Source organism: Ambystoma mexicanum, chromosome 4p (genome assembly GCF_040938575.1).
Source record: "Ambystoma mexicanum isolate Mex_15411 chromosome 4p, UKY_AmexF1_1, whole genome shotgun sequence".
Lineage (NCBI taxonomy): Eukaryota > Metazoa > Chordata > Amphibia > Caudata > Ambystomatidae > Ambystoma > Ambystoma mexicanum.
Window position 1 is genome coordinate 115,892,155 of NC_090927.1, and position 16,119 is coordinate 115,908,273.

The window sequence follows — 16,119 nt, forward strand, 5'->3', positions numbered from 1 at the left end:
ACTGGGTCCCTTAGTCCAGAAACAGACACTAAGAGCCGGTAGAGAGTCTTACTGAGTCCCTTAGTCCAGAAACAAACACTAAGAGCCGATACAGAATCTTACTGAATGTCACAAAATGAAATACTTTGCTGACTCTGCTGAGCTTTAACGCTACCTAAAACCCACCTGTTTAAATAGCCTCTGCCTTTGTGTTGCACTAAGTTGTTGCTTCAGAAGATAAACGTCTATTGTGCATGGGCAACTATCAGCTATTGGGAAATATTCCAAAGAAGGATTCCGTCACATCCGATAGACAACGAGAGCGAAGCATGATTTTCTGATAATGTGACAATGAACCCGTGGGGGAATATTTCCCCTTGGTTGATGGTCACCAAAGTACACTTCCATATTGCATATGGGTGTCTATTAACCCAGTCCAGTGTCTCATAAGAAATGTAGGGTCCTTTCCTCTAAGAAGCCATCACTTCCTGTTTCAACATGGCCTGTAGAAGGCAGGCTGTGGGCTTCTGTCTGTTATAGGATGATGTCTCACACCAACTCAGTGATAGTCTTCTGCCTGATCTTCTCACACACGTTTGGCACAAAAATAAGAGAGCGTGGCATGGGGCATAAGGGCATTACGGTTCAGCGTCATGGAGCAGTGGCCATTCAGACCTAGATGCACTGGGCTGTCGGTCTGGATCCCCCACTTTAGGAAGGAACTCTTACCTTCGGTGATCTGCAAAAGATCCTCCATCTCTCGCTGTAATCGCAGCTGCAGCACCTGCTCCATCAGCTCCTGCCGCTGGCTTTTTCCAACAATGCCCATCTTCTCCAGTTTACCATCGGTCAGTCTGAGCAGCGCGCGGCCTGCGTAGAGAGAGCACACATAGAACAGGGGGACGTCATCCTTACACACTCCAGGAATATCCTTCAAAATGATCTCAAGCAGAGCCTTGCTGGGGGCTAGCATTAAATAGTGCAACGTAGAAAATGAGGCCTACCATTTAGAAACACAAGAAATAATTGGGCAGCGGAGAAGGTACCCCAACTTTAAGAGAATGTTCACCTCTTACAGATACAAACAAAATAAAATCTATATGCTGTCATTCTGACAGCATGTCCCCTTGAGCTTTCTCAGTGGTGGCAGGACTTTATTCAATAAGGAGCTTCTTAGATACGCCCCCTTCACTGTCTCAACTGCCCAGTTCCTGTTCCCAGAAATTGGAGATTCCCAAATCCCAGCGATTAAGAAAGAGATTTCTCACATCTTGGTATGATGGAATGGAACATCATGCTGCGTGCGTAGTGTTCCATATCAGCCTATCCCAATTTTAGGGAGAAATGATATACAGAATTGTGCATGGGCGTGGCACTTGATGGCGCACGGAACAAAAAGCAGGTAAGCTATAGGGAAATATTCCAAAGAAGGGTTCAGTCACATCCGATGGACAAGGAGAGCGAAGCTCGAGTTGCCAATGATGTGATACTGAACCCGAGGGGGAATATTTCCCATTGGTTGATAGTCACTAAAATACAATGTCATATTGCATATGGGTGTCTATTAACACATTCCAGTGTCTCAGAGGAAATGTAGGGCCCTTTCCTCTAAGAAGCCATCACTTCCTGTTTCACCATGGCCTGTAGAAGGCAGTCTGTGGGCTTCTGTCATGCGTCAGAAGCAGCGCTGTGAAGAGGGACCTGCTGATCCTATTGTTCGGGGACAGCAGGCCCTTCATGTGACTTTGTTTGTTATAGGGTGTATGAATGGGTTCAATGGAACCCATATGCAAGAAATATATTTCTCCTGTGAATCAGATTAACCTGGTTAACTTGTGGGACCCTGCTACATTCAACTCTCTCTCCCTAAATACCTCCCTGTTAGAGCCCTTCCGTCTTCTAACTCCAACTCTGTGCAGATCAGATGCTTCTACAAGCGGAGAGTGGGGGTAGATCTCTCTCCTCTGCAAGTGCCTCCCTCTGTAATGGCCTCCCTGCCCCTCTCAAACTTGAGCCGGATCTCCTTAAGTTCCAGGAGCTTCTCAAGACCCTCTTTTTCTCTTCCTCCTTCGCGCTCCCCTGCTACTCTCCCCCTCTGCCTCTCTTGACTGGCTGCCTGGTTCCTTGGGATTCTTACAGGGCACCAGGCCCTCCTCAACCAGTCTACCCCTGCACTTGATCTCCCCTGCCCTCTCCTCTACCTGCACTTGCCCTCCAGGCCCCCTCCCCCTGCAATAGCCTGGCTGGACCTGCACCCCTTAAGTCCTTCCAGCCGTATCTCTTGCACTTAGCACGTGGCCCTTCTTCCCCTGCACTCTCTGCATTCCCCTGGCACTTATCCACCTGGCCTCCCCTGGCACTCGCTTAACCAATGGGCCCTTCCGCTCTGACCGGCACTTCCCCCCTCCCCTCTGCCTGCACTTCTTGTTTCTGCACTTGCATGATCCGGAGGCCTAGTAGGACCGTTTTGCTTTTCTTCATCCCTGTCCACCCCCCTTGTCTTGGTGCGCCTTGAAACATTCGCTTTATAGACGCATTAGAAATACCCAAAAAATAAAATGAATTAATATATCAGAGTATCCATTCCTATTCTGGATACCAGTTTGATGATGCCGCATTCGGTGGATGTGTACTCTAGTACCAATTTTTAAAATAAACATTTTAGCATAGCATGGCGTGAGAACAGTCCCAAACACAAATTCATCCCTGTATGGCTTGATAAAAACCAAATTCACATTTCCCAAAAATAGTTCTCTCTCACAAAACCTGCCTGTCGAGACAAGACTAGACCCCTGCCCATTCATGTAATCAAGAGCTCTGGCAGAGAGCTAAAGCGGTCTCAAAGCAGACCTAAAAATGGCAATTGCCCATGCTACACAAATCTATGGCGCGTAAGGGTAGGGGACGGCTAACCTAGATTCATCAGGTGCACTCGTGTTTTAGCTTTTGAACACAGTTTTGCTGTGTCAAGTGACATTTGTATAGCACCTAACTGCCATTGTCATTGCCTCATAGCACATTAGCATGTCTGGGAGTTTGGCAAATCATCATCTAAAACTAACAGGTAAACAGTACATTGCATTGTAGGAGAAGAGCGCTACATGACACTATGCATTACGATTCCATGAAAAATGTAATTTTCTTTGGCAGAGGTGACTAGCACTGTAATATTATATTTAGTTGTTGTTTGTGTTGGGCACAGGTTGTGGTGTGTCAATAAATGAGCGCTGGCATGAGTACTGAATTTGGGGATGGGACTCTGCCAACTAATACGGGGCGGCTGCACTAATTGGTGGAGCGAGCAGCATGTATGAATGCAACTATCTATCCCTGGAGCAACTGATAGCAGTTGTTGGCTCTGCAATTATATGTTAAACAGTACTTTGTATGATAAGCATGTGATCAATGTTCTACAGTGGAAAAAAGTGTTTTTAAGTGTGATGGCACAGGAATGCTACTTTGCCAATCATCCATCTTGTGATGGATGTGGTGGGCCCAAGGTCCCTCTGTGTTTTATGTAGATGCACAATGAAATGCTAATGGAAAGGTAGGATTGAAGGAATGAAGGGCGGCTGGGAACTATGGGAACTAGGGCGAGCTACCCACTCCTCGCAGTTGGTATGAAGAAGACACCACATAAATCCCCAGCCCTTCCTTACTTAAGTCTGAAGTGCCAATGCATCACATGATCACAAGACCGCAGTTTAATCAGGGAAACATATACTTAATGAATATGAGGTTCAAGACTGCATCTAAAATCCCCTCACTCGGCCTAGGGTCAGTAGAGAGAAATCCTAGTGCTTCTAGAGAGCAGAGAGACTCACACGAGTCTGGGTCCAATAATTGCCATGGTAACACAGCCTGATTTCAAGATTGTGAATAGGGTAAAGCCCTGGTGTGGAAAGGGCTAGTGGTGCTGTTTTGGCTGTTTTGCTGTGGTGCTGGGGTGCCACGCCCAATAAAAACCTGATTCCTGGTCGCAGGTGAAGGAGGAAAAGAAGGACGGTGGGAACCTTTGCACCGGATCATCAAATTATTAACTGGGGCAGAGCGGAAGACTGCGGGAGGTTTTCCTTTGATCTGGCTGTGCCCATGAAACACCTCTGGAACTATAAAATGTTCTTTTGCTTACTCTGAACGTTGGCCGACTTCACGTGTTTCCTCTTCTCAAGTTTGTGTTAACGAGCAACAGAGGTGCATCAGGGGTTGCGAGCTAATCTCTCCCCACTTTCAGTCTAGTTGAAAACCTATTTTTTCCATGTGGGTTGTAACAGTTTTAACCAGCGTCTATTCGCTTGGACTTATTATCAATGTGGTATTATTTGTTTTAAATATTGTTTAGCTTTGTTGTTGTTAGGGCCTGCTAGTGCGTCTCTCCCCTGCAATTTCTCTAAAAGGCTGACTTCTTGCTATAAAATAATATCTTGCTCACCTCAAAAGTAATCCTTCAAGTAGTTTTGACATCCATTTTTGAGGTAATAAGCCTTCTTTTGGAATATTCTTATATAAAGAAGCTTCATTTACTGAAGGGTTTTAAATTCGGGGTTGAATCAAGTTTTTGTTCTTATGTTTAGGGAAGGTGTACACTGCCAATTTTAAATATTAGATGTACTTGGAGTCTTTTTAAATTATTTGTATTCAAGAGATTTTAAGTCAACTCTATAGGGTTGGTGAGTTCATACTGAAGACTATTGGGGTTAACTAATTGTCCTGATATAGCGAGGTCTGCTCATTGCTTTTTTAAAATATGGGAGTTATGTTGAGAAGTAAGAGTGGAAAGGCAGGCGGGGCCCCAACACAGGTGGAAAGTGCTTAAGGCCGAAGAAGAATACTGTACGGGGGTCCATCTAATGTAGCTAATACTTTGAGCCCCCTTCCTACATTGAAAACTCCAGTTGGGGGAAGCTTACTATTAGGCACCCGAAAATGTCTTGGTCCAAATGTACCGGCCAGAATTTCAATGTCTGCCAAGGAGCTCTTTGAGCATTCCAGACAGGACCCTATATTACAAGAGGAAACAAATTATTTGTTTGTTTGTTTATTTATTTATTTATTTATTTATATAGCGCGCAGACAGCCCAGGGCTTAGTTACAGAGGTACAGGAATGGTAGCAGTCGTTGATACTTTATAAATACAACAGACATAATTCTATCATTACAGTTTATGCAATTGGTCATTACATTCCATCTTATGCAATGGGTCATATTATAGTATTCATGCTGATCCGAAGGACCTTATGTGAAGAGGATGGTTTTCATAGCTTGGCTGAGGTTGTGGGCGAAACAAAACAAGCCTTGTCTAATATTGAAATAAATGTTAAGTCCATGGCATTAGAAGCAGGGTGTATAGAGGGAGACCTGGTTTCAGCCAATTCAATTTTGGCACCAGCTATCTCTCATGAGTTAGCAAAGAGAGTTTGCTTATCATTTGACTTTAAAAACAATGAGTGGTCCATTCCAGAGTCCCCAGCACGTGAATTATGTTTAACAGAGATTTTAATACACCCGCTCCCAAGTCGTAAACAAGGCTATAGTGGTGGTTCCCCGACTCAGTGGCACTTAAATCAAGAAGGGGAAGATAATGGGGCCCTGGGTGTAAAACATACAGGGGTCGGAGTAGGCCCAGCGGTGGATTTAAGACCACCAGAAGGCACTAACAAACCAGTACAGGAGGATCAACTCCATGAATTATCTTTTTGATTCTGTCAAGCATTATGGACTCCATTGATAGTGGCTATGATACACTGAACTACGAAATTAGGGATTTTAGGAAATCAGTGAAGGAAGTATTGAATAAGGTGCATTTACTGGAGGGTTACATAATGGCAGTATCAGTTTTCAACACATTACCACATAAAAAGGATGGTTTATGGGGGGTTAATACTCCAGAGGAAGGGGGTTGGAAAATAAATCAGGAGCATTGTCCTCAGGGGAAGAGGGGCCTTTGGGGGAAGGGGTAGGGCTGTGATTAAAAAAAGAGTGGCTAGGAGTGCCTTTGCCATCTGTGTCCAACCTAGGGTTGGTGCACAATCAGGACCAAGGGCCAATCAGTGGTAGCCCAAAGAGTAAGGCGCAAGGGGGTGGAATAAGCCATGGTAAAGGGAAAACCAGAGGGATCCCATTGGAGAAAAAAACAAAACATTGTAAGTTACCGTCAAGCCAAAGAAACAAGGGCTCTAGGAAGTTTCTGAGAAACCTAAGGTTGGAAGTGGATAGACTTATGCAGTTGGAGGGAAAAAAACTGGAACAAAAAAAAAGAGTTTTTTAAATTAAAAAAGGTCTTTTTAACACAAAAAAACATTGATTAACCTCTCGAAAGAGATGGTATCCGTAGAGAAAATTGAGGAGGATAGACCCTCGTTTGATCTAAGCAACATCTCAATATATCCAGTAGATATTGACGGGTCATTTTCTGGCCAAGAGGGAGACCCAAATTGTCCACCGAATAAGGGGTTTTGTGATGGTAAAGGAATGGGGAAGTGGTGTATATTGAGGGAAGGGGTGGTGGCCCCCCTGTCTGGCCCAGTTTCCTCAGTCCCATGTGGGGAGAAACCTGACCAAGAGATATCAAACGAACAATTGCCTACGGCCAAAAAACTCTATGCTATATTTGCTAAGCCCGTAGTTGTCAAAGATACAGCTAGGGGCAGTCCTCTACCAAGGTTCATTTGAGTATGCCTCCTCCGCCAACTAAAATAGTGGAAGAGTCAGGTTCAGGTTAGCCAAAGAGTCAGCATGTTACTGTTTCAAGTGTGCCAAAGAGTGGTGAGGTGCCAATGAGATGGAGCGCAAAACAGGGTTCTACAAATTGGACGCAACAGCAGCATTCTGAGCCTAAGCAAAAGCCAGCAGGGGAGGATGAGTATTTATGTATATTTCTCAATCGACTCTTTGAGAGCACTAATAGCTACCCTTTGAAGACATTATACTTTAGCCCTAATGCATGAAATTCCCACCTTGAGATTGGTACCAACAGGAGACATCAGAACTGTAGAATTGGCGCATAGAGATTGTTGGGATACTGTAAAGCTGCACTTGAGATCTCATTTAATCAAGGAAATAATCATGACAGAAAAAGAGCGTCTCCTTGCTCTAGGTTTTGAAATCACTGACATAGGGCCCTCAATACTGTCAAGCCTGGCTCCAATCTATCCAGGCACCAAGGGGAAGCCACAAGGTTTGAGAGGTACATATAACCAGGACATTTACAGCTCAAGAGGATACACACAAGAACCATCACAGAGGAGAGGGGCCGTGGGTGGAGGAAAGATATCTACAGCACACACGATGGACCAACTGGCCGCTGGCTTCATGGAACTCTAGAGGGTTCAAGAACATTATGAACAACCCTACCCTTTTTGCAGCATTCGACATAGTATGTCTTCAGAACATTTTCTTACAGGATATACCTATAATAGAGGGTTTCGAGGTGGTACACATTAAGGCTAGTCGGGGGGGGGGAAAGGGAAAACCATTTGGGGGGTTATTGACGGCCGTTAAGTGGTCATTGGGAGCATCAATGCAAATAATAGAATCAGGGAGGCCAGGCATCCTGGTAGTATTACTAGATTGGCAAGACAAAGGTCAGGGTCCGTTTGGTAAATGTCTTTTGGTAAACGTGTACTTTAGCCCAATAAAGGAGCAATTGGAGGAGGAGTTGATGGCTCTGTCTTTTACACTGTTGGGGGAGTTTCCTGCTGATAGCGCCTCTGTGATCATTGTTGGTGACTTTAATGCTGAATGCCTTGAGGATAGGTGGAATTTGGAACCTACTAGAAAGTCAGTAGGCAAGGACTCTAGAGTCAGAAGAGTGGTACAAGAATTAGAGGTTTGGAATTTGGCAATTGTGAATGGTAACGCCCTAGGAGATATAACCCCGGAATTTACTTGGAGGAATGGTCCCTGGAAGACAATTTTGGATTATGTTTTTGTCTCAGAGGATTTAAAGTTAAGAGGAGGATCCCTTGAAATAACACCTTTCACTTGGAGTGATCATTCTCTGCTTGCTTGCAGGATTAGTGGTCTAGAGAAGAGGCCGGTAAGCACGCCTTTGGTAGTATCAATTAATTCAGGGAGGTCAGAGGTAAAATGGGTTCCAAGATTAGCCAAGGCCTTCCTAGGAGAGATTTTAAGTCTGCCTCTAGAAAAGATGGTCTTTTTATGCGCCGCAGAGGGGTTCTCGGGGACAGTTCAGGGGGTCCTGGGTAGGTTAACTTCAGATAGATATTTAACAAAAGGAAAGGACAGGGTGGGGGGCACTCATACCTTTGATCCTGAGACCAAGGCACATAAAAAGCAACTGCATCGTGAGGTTAGGTGCCTCAGGAAATTATTAAGCCCGGGATACAAGGCAGAGGTCAAAAGACTAAGACAAACATATTGAAATTGGGTTAAGGGAAGGCAATTTGTGCTGTACATTAAAGATTCCGAACAAATGCTGTCCTGCATGGCAGGAAATAGAACGGAAAGATTCTGGGAATGAATAAAATCTCCTGGTAGGCAGGGCTTTTGCAGGCACAGGCAGTTGGTGACGTAGCCTGGGTAAAGCATTTCTCGGATTTGTATAGGGTAGAAGGGTTGGTTAGGTCAGTCATTTGGTCCGAGTTTGAGTGGAAGGGGGCCTTCACATGGGATTTGGAGGACGTGTGTTTTTTGATAAAAAGAAGCAAGAAGTCTAATGCACCGGGGCCAGACGGCTTGTCAAATTTGACCTATAAAGATAATTTGCCTGTCTGGTCCAGAGTACTATCAGATTTATTTAGTAGTATTCTTACAAACAAACTGTTTCCCAGTACCTGGTGTGCAGCTACAATTATTCTGATTTTCAAAGGTGGGGATAGGTAATCGCCCTTATACTATAGGCCAATTTCTCTTTTGGATGCTTCGAATAAAATTTTTGCTAAAATGATCTTGAAAGCATTACAAAGGTGGGCCTCTGAATCAGATCAGATGTGTTGGATGTTTTTCATTCAGGATTCCGGCATGGACTGAGTACTGCCACAAAATGTTTGGTCCTTGCCTTACTTGCACATCAGGCCAAAATTCAAGCGAGGCCTGTATTTCTAGCTTTTTTGGACATTAGTAAGGCATTTGACCTCGTAAACAGGTCTCTCTTGTGGAAAAAACTACCGGACTGGGGGGTGTCCCCCAGCTTTGGTGGGGATCCTTGAGGCCCTACATACAGATACCAGGATTAGGGTGAGGATGGATGCCTTTGGAGGTTATACACCCTGGATATATACGAACAGAGGTCTACGACAGGGGTGTGTATTTGCCCCTTTTCTTTTCTGTTTCTATCTTTTGGGGTTAGGAGGCCATTTGGGAAATTCTAACTCACTCCCTCCAAGATTGGGAATAGTTGTCATCCAATATCTATTGTATTCGGACGATATTGTTTTCTGTGACCTGACCGAAATAGGCCTTTAGAGAGCTCTTAGAGCATTGGAGGAATTCTTGGGAACCTTGGATTTGAGTTTAAATACAACAAAATCAAAAGTACTTGTTCTGAAGGGCGGAAAGAAAATCTGCAAAGTGTTACCATGGTAGCTGAAATCAGGGAGGCTAGAAGTTGTAACTAAGTTTGTTTACTTGGGCCACACTATCTATGACAAGGTAACAGGATTGGAGATGATGGACAACCTTACAGTGAAATTTCGAGGGTCCATAGTAAAGTTGCGAATTTTTGATAAGAAATTTAAGAGATTTTCTTTGTTGCCGGTCTTGAGATTATATAGTCAGCAACTGGTTCCAAAGCTTATTTATGGAGTCCATACTAGGTCCCGGATTTTGGATTGGTCGAAACTAGAGGGACTACTCTGGCGCGGTTTTTTGCAGTTGCCGCATTCAGTACCAGTATTAGGGATTTTGTTTGAATTAGGTTTACTCCCCATTCACGTGTTGATAGACTGGGGTAAACTTCAGTTATTTCATTGTATTCTACACCCACCTGTTAACTCAGTTCTCGAATTGTTGTACTCTGTACGGATACAGGGTGGTTGTGGGGTCTTGAATGACTGGGTTTTGAAGTGTGAAAACATGTTACAGGATGCAGACATAACATTGGAAAAATTAAGTCTTACACCGAAAGTGGCAAAGTTAACATGGTGCCGAAGCGCTTAGGTCAAGATGAGAGAAACTTTGGTGGACCATAAGTGTTTCGGTGACCATTTTATGTGGATTTGCAAACGTTTTAATGCCCCAGCTCCCTATTTGAGAAAACAACCGTCAAGGGTCTATAGGTTCCAAACTTTAAGGTTCCTTTTGAACCTATTATTAGCAAATGAAATATTGGGGCGACGATTGAACATCGCACAGGACCAAAGACTGTGCCGTTATTGCAACATGCAGGTTGAAAGATTGAAGCATTTGTGTGTAGAATGCCCAAAATTGGAAAATGTGAGGTCCCAAATTTTACCTGTATATGTTTACATTACAAAAGATGATCTATGGAAGCACATTTTAAACTGTAATGAGTTGACTTTGACCATTCATCTTTTAGAGTTTTTAAGGACAATTGATGTATCTTTTTAGCAGGTTAACAAGTGTACTGTATAAATGTGATCTGAACTGGCTTAGACTAAAATTTTCAACTCTGATGTAAATGTTAATGTATTGAATTGTTTGTGAACTTTGACTATTGTATTCTGTGTTAAAAGTACAACTGTACTGTGTAGCACAATAAATAAATAATAATAATTGGGGATAGGGTACTTGTAACTTCCGGCCACGGGACGAGCCTATGCACAGTCATTGAAAATACTCAAGACTTGCAGGAAATCATGAATACCAGTCACACTAAGTGAGGGTGTGTTGGACAATTTAACTGTGGCCAGCCATGATACGCAAAGCAAATGGGGCAAGACCTGCAAATCAGAACGCTCATTCGGTCGCGCACTCTATCGAGCATGGTATAAAAGAAAGAAGGAGCCTACTGAGGTGAGTAGGACGGCATTCCCGTGGGTGAGTGGTGCCAGGTTAGTGAGAGTTAGTGGAGGAGAACCAGAAGAAGGGACCTTACGTTGGGCAAGCTAATAAAGCCAAATATGGAGAGAGGATTCAGAACCAAGAACCTGTGTTGGCCAAGCCAAAAACGTCAACCAGAAGAAGGGTATTAGAGGGGATTTGGATAAGCCTGTGGAGAAGAACCAAGAACCTGTGTTGGCCAAGCCAAAAACGTCAACCAGAAGAAGGGTATTAGAGGGGATTTGGATAAGCCTGTGGAGAAGCCAGATTAAGAGTAAAGGTTAGGGGGAGAGGCCCGCTGACCTGGACCAAGAGACTGGCTGGAGAAACTAAAGTACTGAGAATAAAGATAGCCTGGAGCCACGGTGCAGACACTGGTGGAAGTAGCAAGGCCACCTGACTAATAAAAAGTCTTGCTAATGTTTGAAAGTGCAGCCTGGGGTAGAGGGGAGGGAGAGTAAATCCAACCCAAAACTACTTGGTAGTAGGGAGAATACCTACTAGAATTGCACGCTGAGATACCCCTACAGCAAGCTTGATCCCACACAGGTTTACCCCAGGAAGCTGTTGTGAGACAGTTGCATTGTCCTTCCATCCAGAACTAAGACATAGACCCAGAATACATCAAGCATCAGGATCAAGGGACAATAAAGACCGCAGCCAGGACAAAGATCTAAGCAATGGCCAGAAGACACCATCACCATGATAGAAGTGTGCTAGGTGTGACAGGCATCTGACCCAGTCAAGAGGAGAAGGGGAGAACCACAGCCTCTGTTCCTTCTACCTGTGCCTTGCTGCATATGTCAAGAGCCACCTGGTATCACCCCAATGCTTACCTAGCTTTGTTCTAGCCAGTATTTGTTTTCCTTTCTTCCAGGACTACAGAGCTCAGGAGTTCGTGCAGCGGAGGAGGGAACGAGCAACCCAACCCAACAGCAAGAGAGTGGTGATGCACGTGGAGCAATGCGCGCTATATGCCAGAAACCAGGAAGCTCAGGAGCATGCTTAGAAGAGCCTTGGAAGTGACTGTATTTGTTTTAGGTTGCCATTTCTGTAATTCCATTGAATACATGTTACAGGAGGGGGAGGGGCTTCAGAGGCATTTTGAAGACTCATACCTGTATGACAAGACTGTATGGGTAAAGAACAAGCTAGCGATTGACCTGGGGAATCAGGGGGCGCAAAGACCAATGGGACGGGAAGGAAGAGCATACAAGGGCACACAGTAAACAGAGCAGGGAGGCTGTTCAGGTGAGGTCAAGGGAAGAGGAGGTGGACCGAGAGACCAAGCAGAATAATGACGTTGCAGTGGAGCGAGGAGGGCTTAGAGCATTTAGAATGTGAGGTATTGGTTGGTGAGAGAAAGTGGTACTTGGGTGTCAGAGTTTGTGTGTGGGGAGTGAAGAGAGTGATAGAGATTAACTATAAGAGTTGTGGAAGCCTGGGAGAGTAAGTGAAGGAGGTGAATGCAAGAGTGAAAGAAGGTGACTGTGAGAGAAAAAGGGGTGGAGGCTAGTGTAGATCAGAGAGGAGAGAGTAGTAGAACGGAGAGGAGAGAGTAGTAAAGAACAAGAGAGAGAGTAGTAGTGGATGGAAGAACATCGGAGGGACAGAGTGAAGAGAGGGAAAGAAAGAGGAGAGTGGGGGGAAGGAGAGGATAAGAAGGCAAAGGAAGGAGAGAACATCAGGGCAAACAGTACAAGACCATGAAGGAATACGGCTAAGTGAGGCCGGCGTAGCTGAGATCTTTGTTCTCTGTCGGAGCCCTGTCTAGCAGCCGGCCAGATCACAAATATTGATATTGATATTGATATTTTATTTCTATCACATTCGTACACAAGTGTTTCAGGGCGCGACAAGGCAAGGGAGGGGAACAGGGGAGAACAAAACAGCGATCTTACTAGGCCCAGTGACATTGAGAACACGCAAGTGCATGGGAGAGGGGGAGGGGAAAAGTGCATTGAAGGAGGGAGAAGTGGAAAGTGCGAAGCAGAGGAGAAACTGATAAATAACAATAAATAAAAAAAATAAATAAAAATAAAAAAAATAAGGCAACAAACAGTGGTGGTGCAGCCAGCAATTGGCAAGTGCTGGGTTTAAGGCAGCAGACAGGGTAGGTCTGATAAGTGCAGGAAGAAAAATGGGGGGGGCTGTATGGTTACAGATACAGACCCCAGTGCAAGGGGTGGCCCGGAGGAAGTGCGGGAGGGTGGCAGGGTGAGCAGGTACCTGGGCCCGGAGGACAAAGGGTGGCCAGGTGCACAGTGCCAAGAGAGAACAGATCAGCAGGGAGAGGGGGAGCGAAGGCAGAAGAAAAGAGGAAGGTCTTGAGGTGCTTCCGGAACTGGAGATGGTTCTCCTCAAATTTTAGAGTGGCAGGGAGGCGGTTCCAGAGGGAGGCCCCAGCCGAAGACAGAGATCTACCCCCAGCTCGTTTCTTTGAAAAACCACTGACCCTGAGGGAGTTGGAGGTAAAGGAGCAAAGAGCTCCAGAGGGGAGTTATTTGCAGAGGGACAGTTGAAGGTATTTTGGACCCCGGCCCAGAAAGATAGTAGGGATTAGCTACCACTAGTGACCACCTTGGGATTTAGAGACACCTGGGCTAGGCAGGGAAAAGCCCATGGGAGACGTGAAAGTGGGACGACCATTAACGAGACCAATAAAAATCCTTGAACCGTCTTCGAGAGTTGGTGTGTTCTTAAGGCCATCTGTGACACGGGACACTTACAGCGTTGGGACTGTGGGTGACCTGCTGAACAGTGTCCTGGGCACACGTCTGGGAGGTTATGTCTGATATTAGACAAAAATTCTGACGTCACCTAATTGTGTTCTGCAATCAGTGGAACCATCTGTTCATCTGGCAAATTACTTTAATACCTTTTATTTGGCCAAAGTTGCTGCTATTTAGGACAATTTTAAAAAATGAGTAACGTGCCCAGCTTGGTCATTACGGACCCTTTGATTCACCCTCAGGTGAATTTAAAAATGTCCACGGTCACTCCTGACACAGTTACACAGATGTTGGCCGCACTTGAACACTCAACTTTGTATAGACACCTTCCCTGCTATTTTGGCAAGACATCATAGGGTGGGTATTTCTGAATGTGTTGCTTTTGTTGTTAATCTTTCCTTTAGTCAAGGGATTGTGCCAGACATCATGAAATCAGTACAGATCTCTCCCATGTTGAAAAAATCCAACCTTGATCCCATCCTTATGAAACATTATTGCCCAATAGCTCAGGCCCCTAGGCTTGTCAAGGTATTGGAAAAATTGCTAACTATGAATCTCCAAGAATTCTTTGACCATAAAGGCATCTTGGATGAACTACAATCGAGCTTCCGTCTCAAGCATGGCACCAAGTCCACCCTGGGCACGATATGGGACAATACTTTGTGCACTGTTGTTACTGGTCATTTGACCCTATTGGTGATGCTGGATCGGTCCACAGCATTTGATATCGCGGACCCAGCCATTTTACTATTTCAGCTGGAAGGCCAACTGGGATGCAAGGTCCCACTCTAGCATGGTTCAAAAATGTTCTCGCAGGGAGGCAATAGGTGACGGTCAATGGTCTCCAAATGAATCCTTCTAAAACTGAGGTTATGTTGCTAGGACATTCTTACATTCTTAAAGACCAATAGAGATTTCCGCCCCTCTTGGACGTCACGAGTTCCTATGCCAGCAAAGTTAAGAATCTTGGGTTTTTGTGGGATGCAGACATGCCCCTTGCTGTACAGATCAATGAAGCTGTCAGAGTATCGTTTTACCGGCTTTGAGCTACTTAGAATGCTTCTCCAATTTGTCCCCACAGAGTTAAAGTGCTTGCACCGTCTTGCTCCTCCATATCTATGCAAGAAAATGTTTCAAAGTCTGACACGATCTCCTCGATCTGAGAACAAGAATCCTTTGTTGGTGCCCCTTTCTCGATTCCACTCCCGGGGTGATGGACGATTTGCAGTTGCAGGCCCAAAACCGTGGAACCTGCTTCCGCTAGCCCTTCTCAACATCGATCCCACTATAATGTTTAGAAAGCAATTTAAAACTTAATTTTTCAGAGAGTCTTTCTATTGGAGTCGTTTGTAGTTTCATCTACGCCCAGATACAGGTTTCCTATGAGGTCCTCTCATCAGGTATGCGTGACATAAATTCTAACCTAAACTAAAGGATGCGCTTGGGGACACTAGATCCTTTCATTAACTATACATTAAGCCTCCTTGCTTGCACTGGCTTAATTGATTTATTGAAGGACTTTTGTTTGTATCAAACCTTACACTACTCAAAAGAATACATAAGATTGTCAATTAAATCAAGATAATAAAAAATAATTAGAATAAGTAAACATTGCCAAAATCAAAGAAAACTGGTTACCTGGCATCTTGCGAGACCACACACTGACGGTCTCCTGCGCCCGTTCATGATGCATCAAGACCCTAAATAATTAAAGTCCTTATTTTTCTCAACCTAGACCATTGCATAAAGAATATGTCTCACTAGATTGCTATTAGAAAGTAATCAACAGGTAGGCAAGGCCTTAGCAAAACCCTCCTGTGCTCCTGTTACCTCTAACATGGGAAGCACATTAAAGCAGAACCTGAAACATCTGGCACAAAGTTTGTCTTGCTGTGTTTTTGCTAAGAGGTCCTTCCTCTTGGGTTGCAAACCCCTTCTATAGGCTATGCATGTGACTGTGACTGGGCATGTGTACTAGTTCTGTGGCCTGTGTATGACCGGGATATACACTGGTATCCTACAAGACCTAAAGAGGTGCATTCTGCCAGACTCTTACTGTCCTGCAGGCCAATGAGGCACATGCTTACCTTACTGAGCTATCCCGCGGATGAAACCCAAGTATCTTGAAAAAAGCTATGTTGTCATATCATGCTATTCAATTACAAATAACCAATTATCTTTGCCAAGGGCTAAATATTTGCACAGTTTGATCAAATGTTTAAAAAGTTACAGACTGTTTATAAGGCTTGAATCTCTCGAGTCGATCGATTCATCTGTCGTATAGATTTAGGTGTAGAAGCATAGCGGTGAAAAAGCCATTGTTAATGAGAACTAGTTGGAAGCGGTTTACTAACAGCTGTGCTGCACCACCTAAATCACTCTAGTGGAACCTCCATTTCATAAGCTAGAAAGTCATCAGCGCAAGTACTGTGTAATGATGGACATA

At 44.5% G+C, this 16,119-nt stretch overlaps 1 protein-coding gene across 2 annotated transcripts in view; it reads right to left on the bottom strand.

Annotated features, from left to right (window-relative positions):
- The window catches only part of LOC138453051 (sterile alpha motif domain-containing protein 12-like), a 250,784-nt gene that overhangs the window by 64,323 nt on the left and 170,342 nt on the right, over positions 1-16,119 (bottom strand). For both annotated transcript variants that reach the window (XM_069605508.1, XM_069605509.1), the window contains exon 4: positions 709-849. In XM_069605508.1, coding sequence (XP_069461609.1) covers positions 709-849 — 141 coding nt within the window. The remainder of the gene's footprint in view (positions 1-708; positions 850-16,119) is intronic.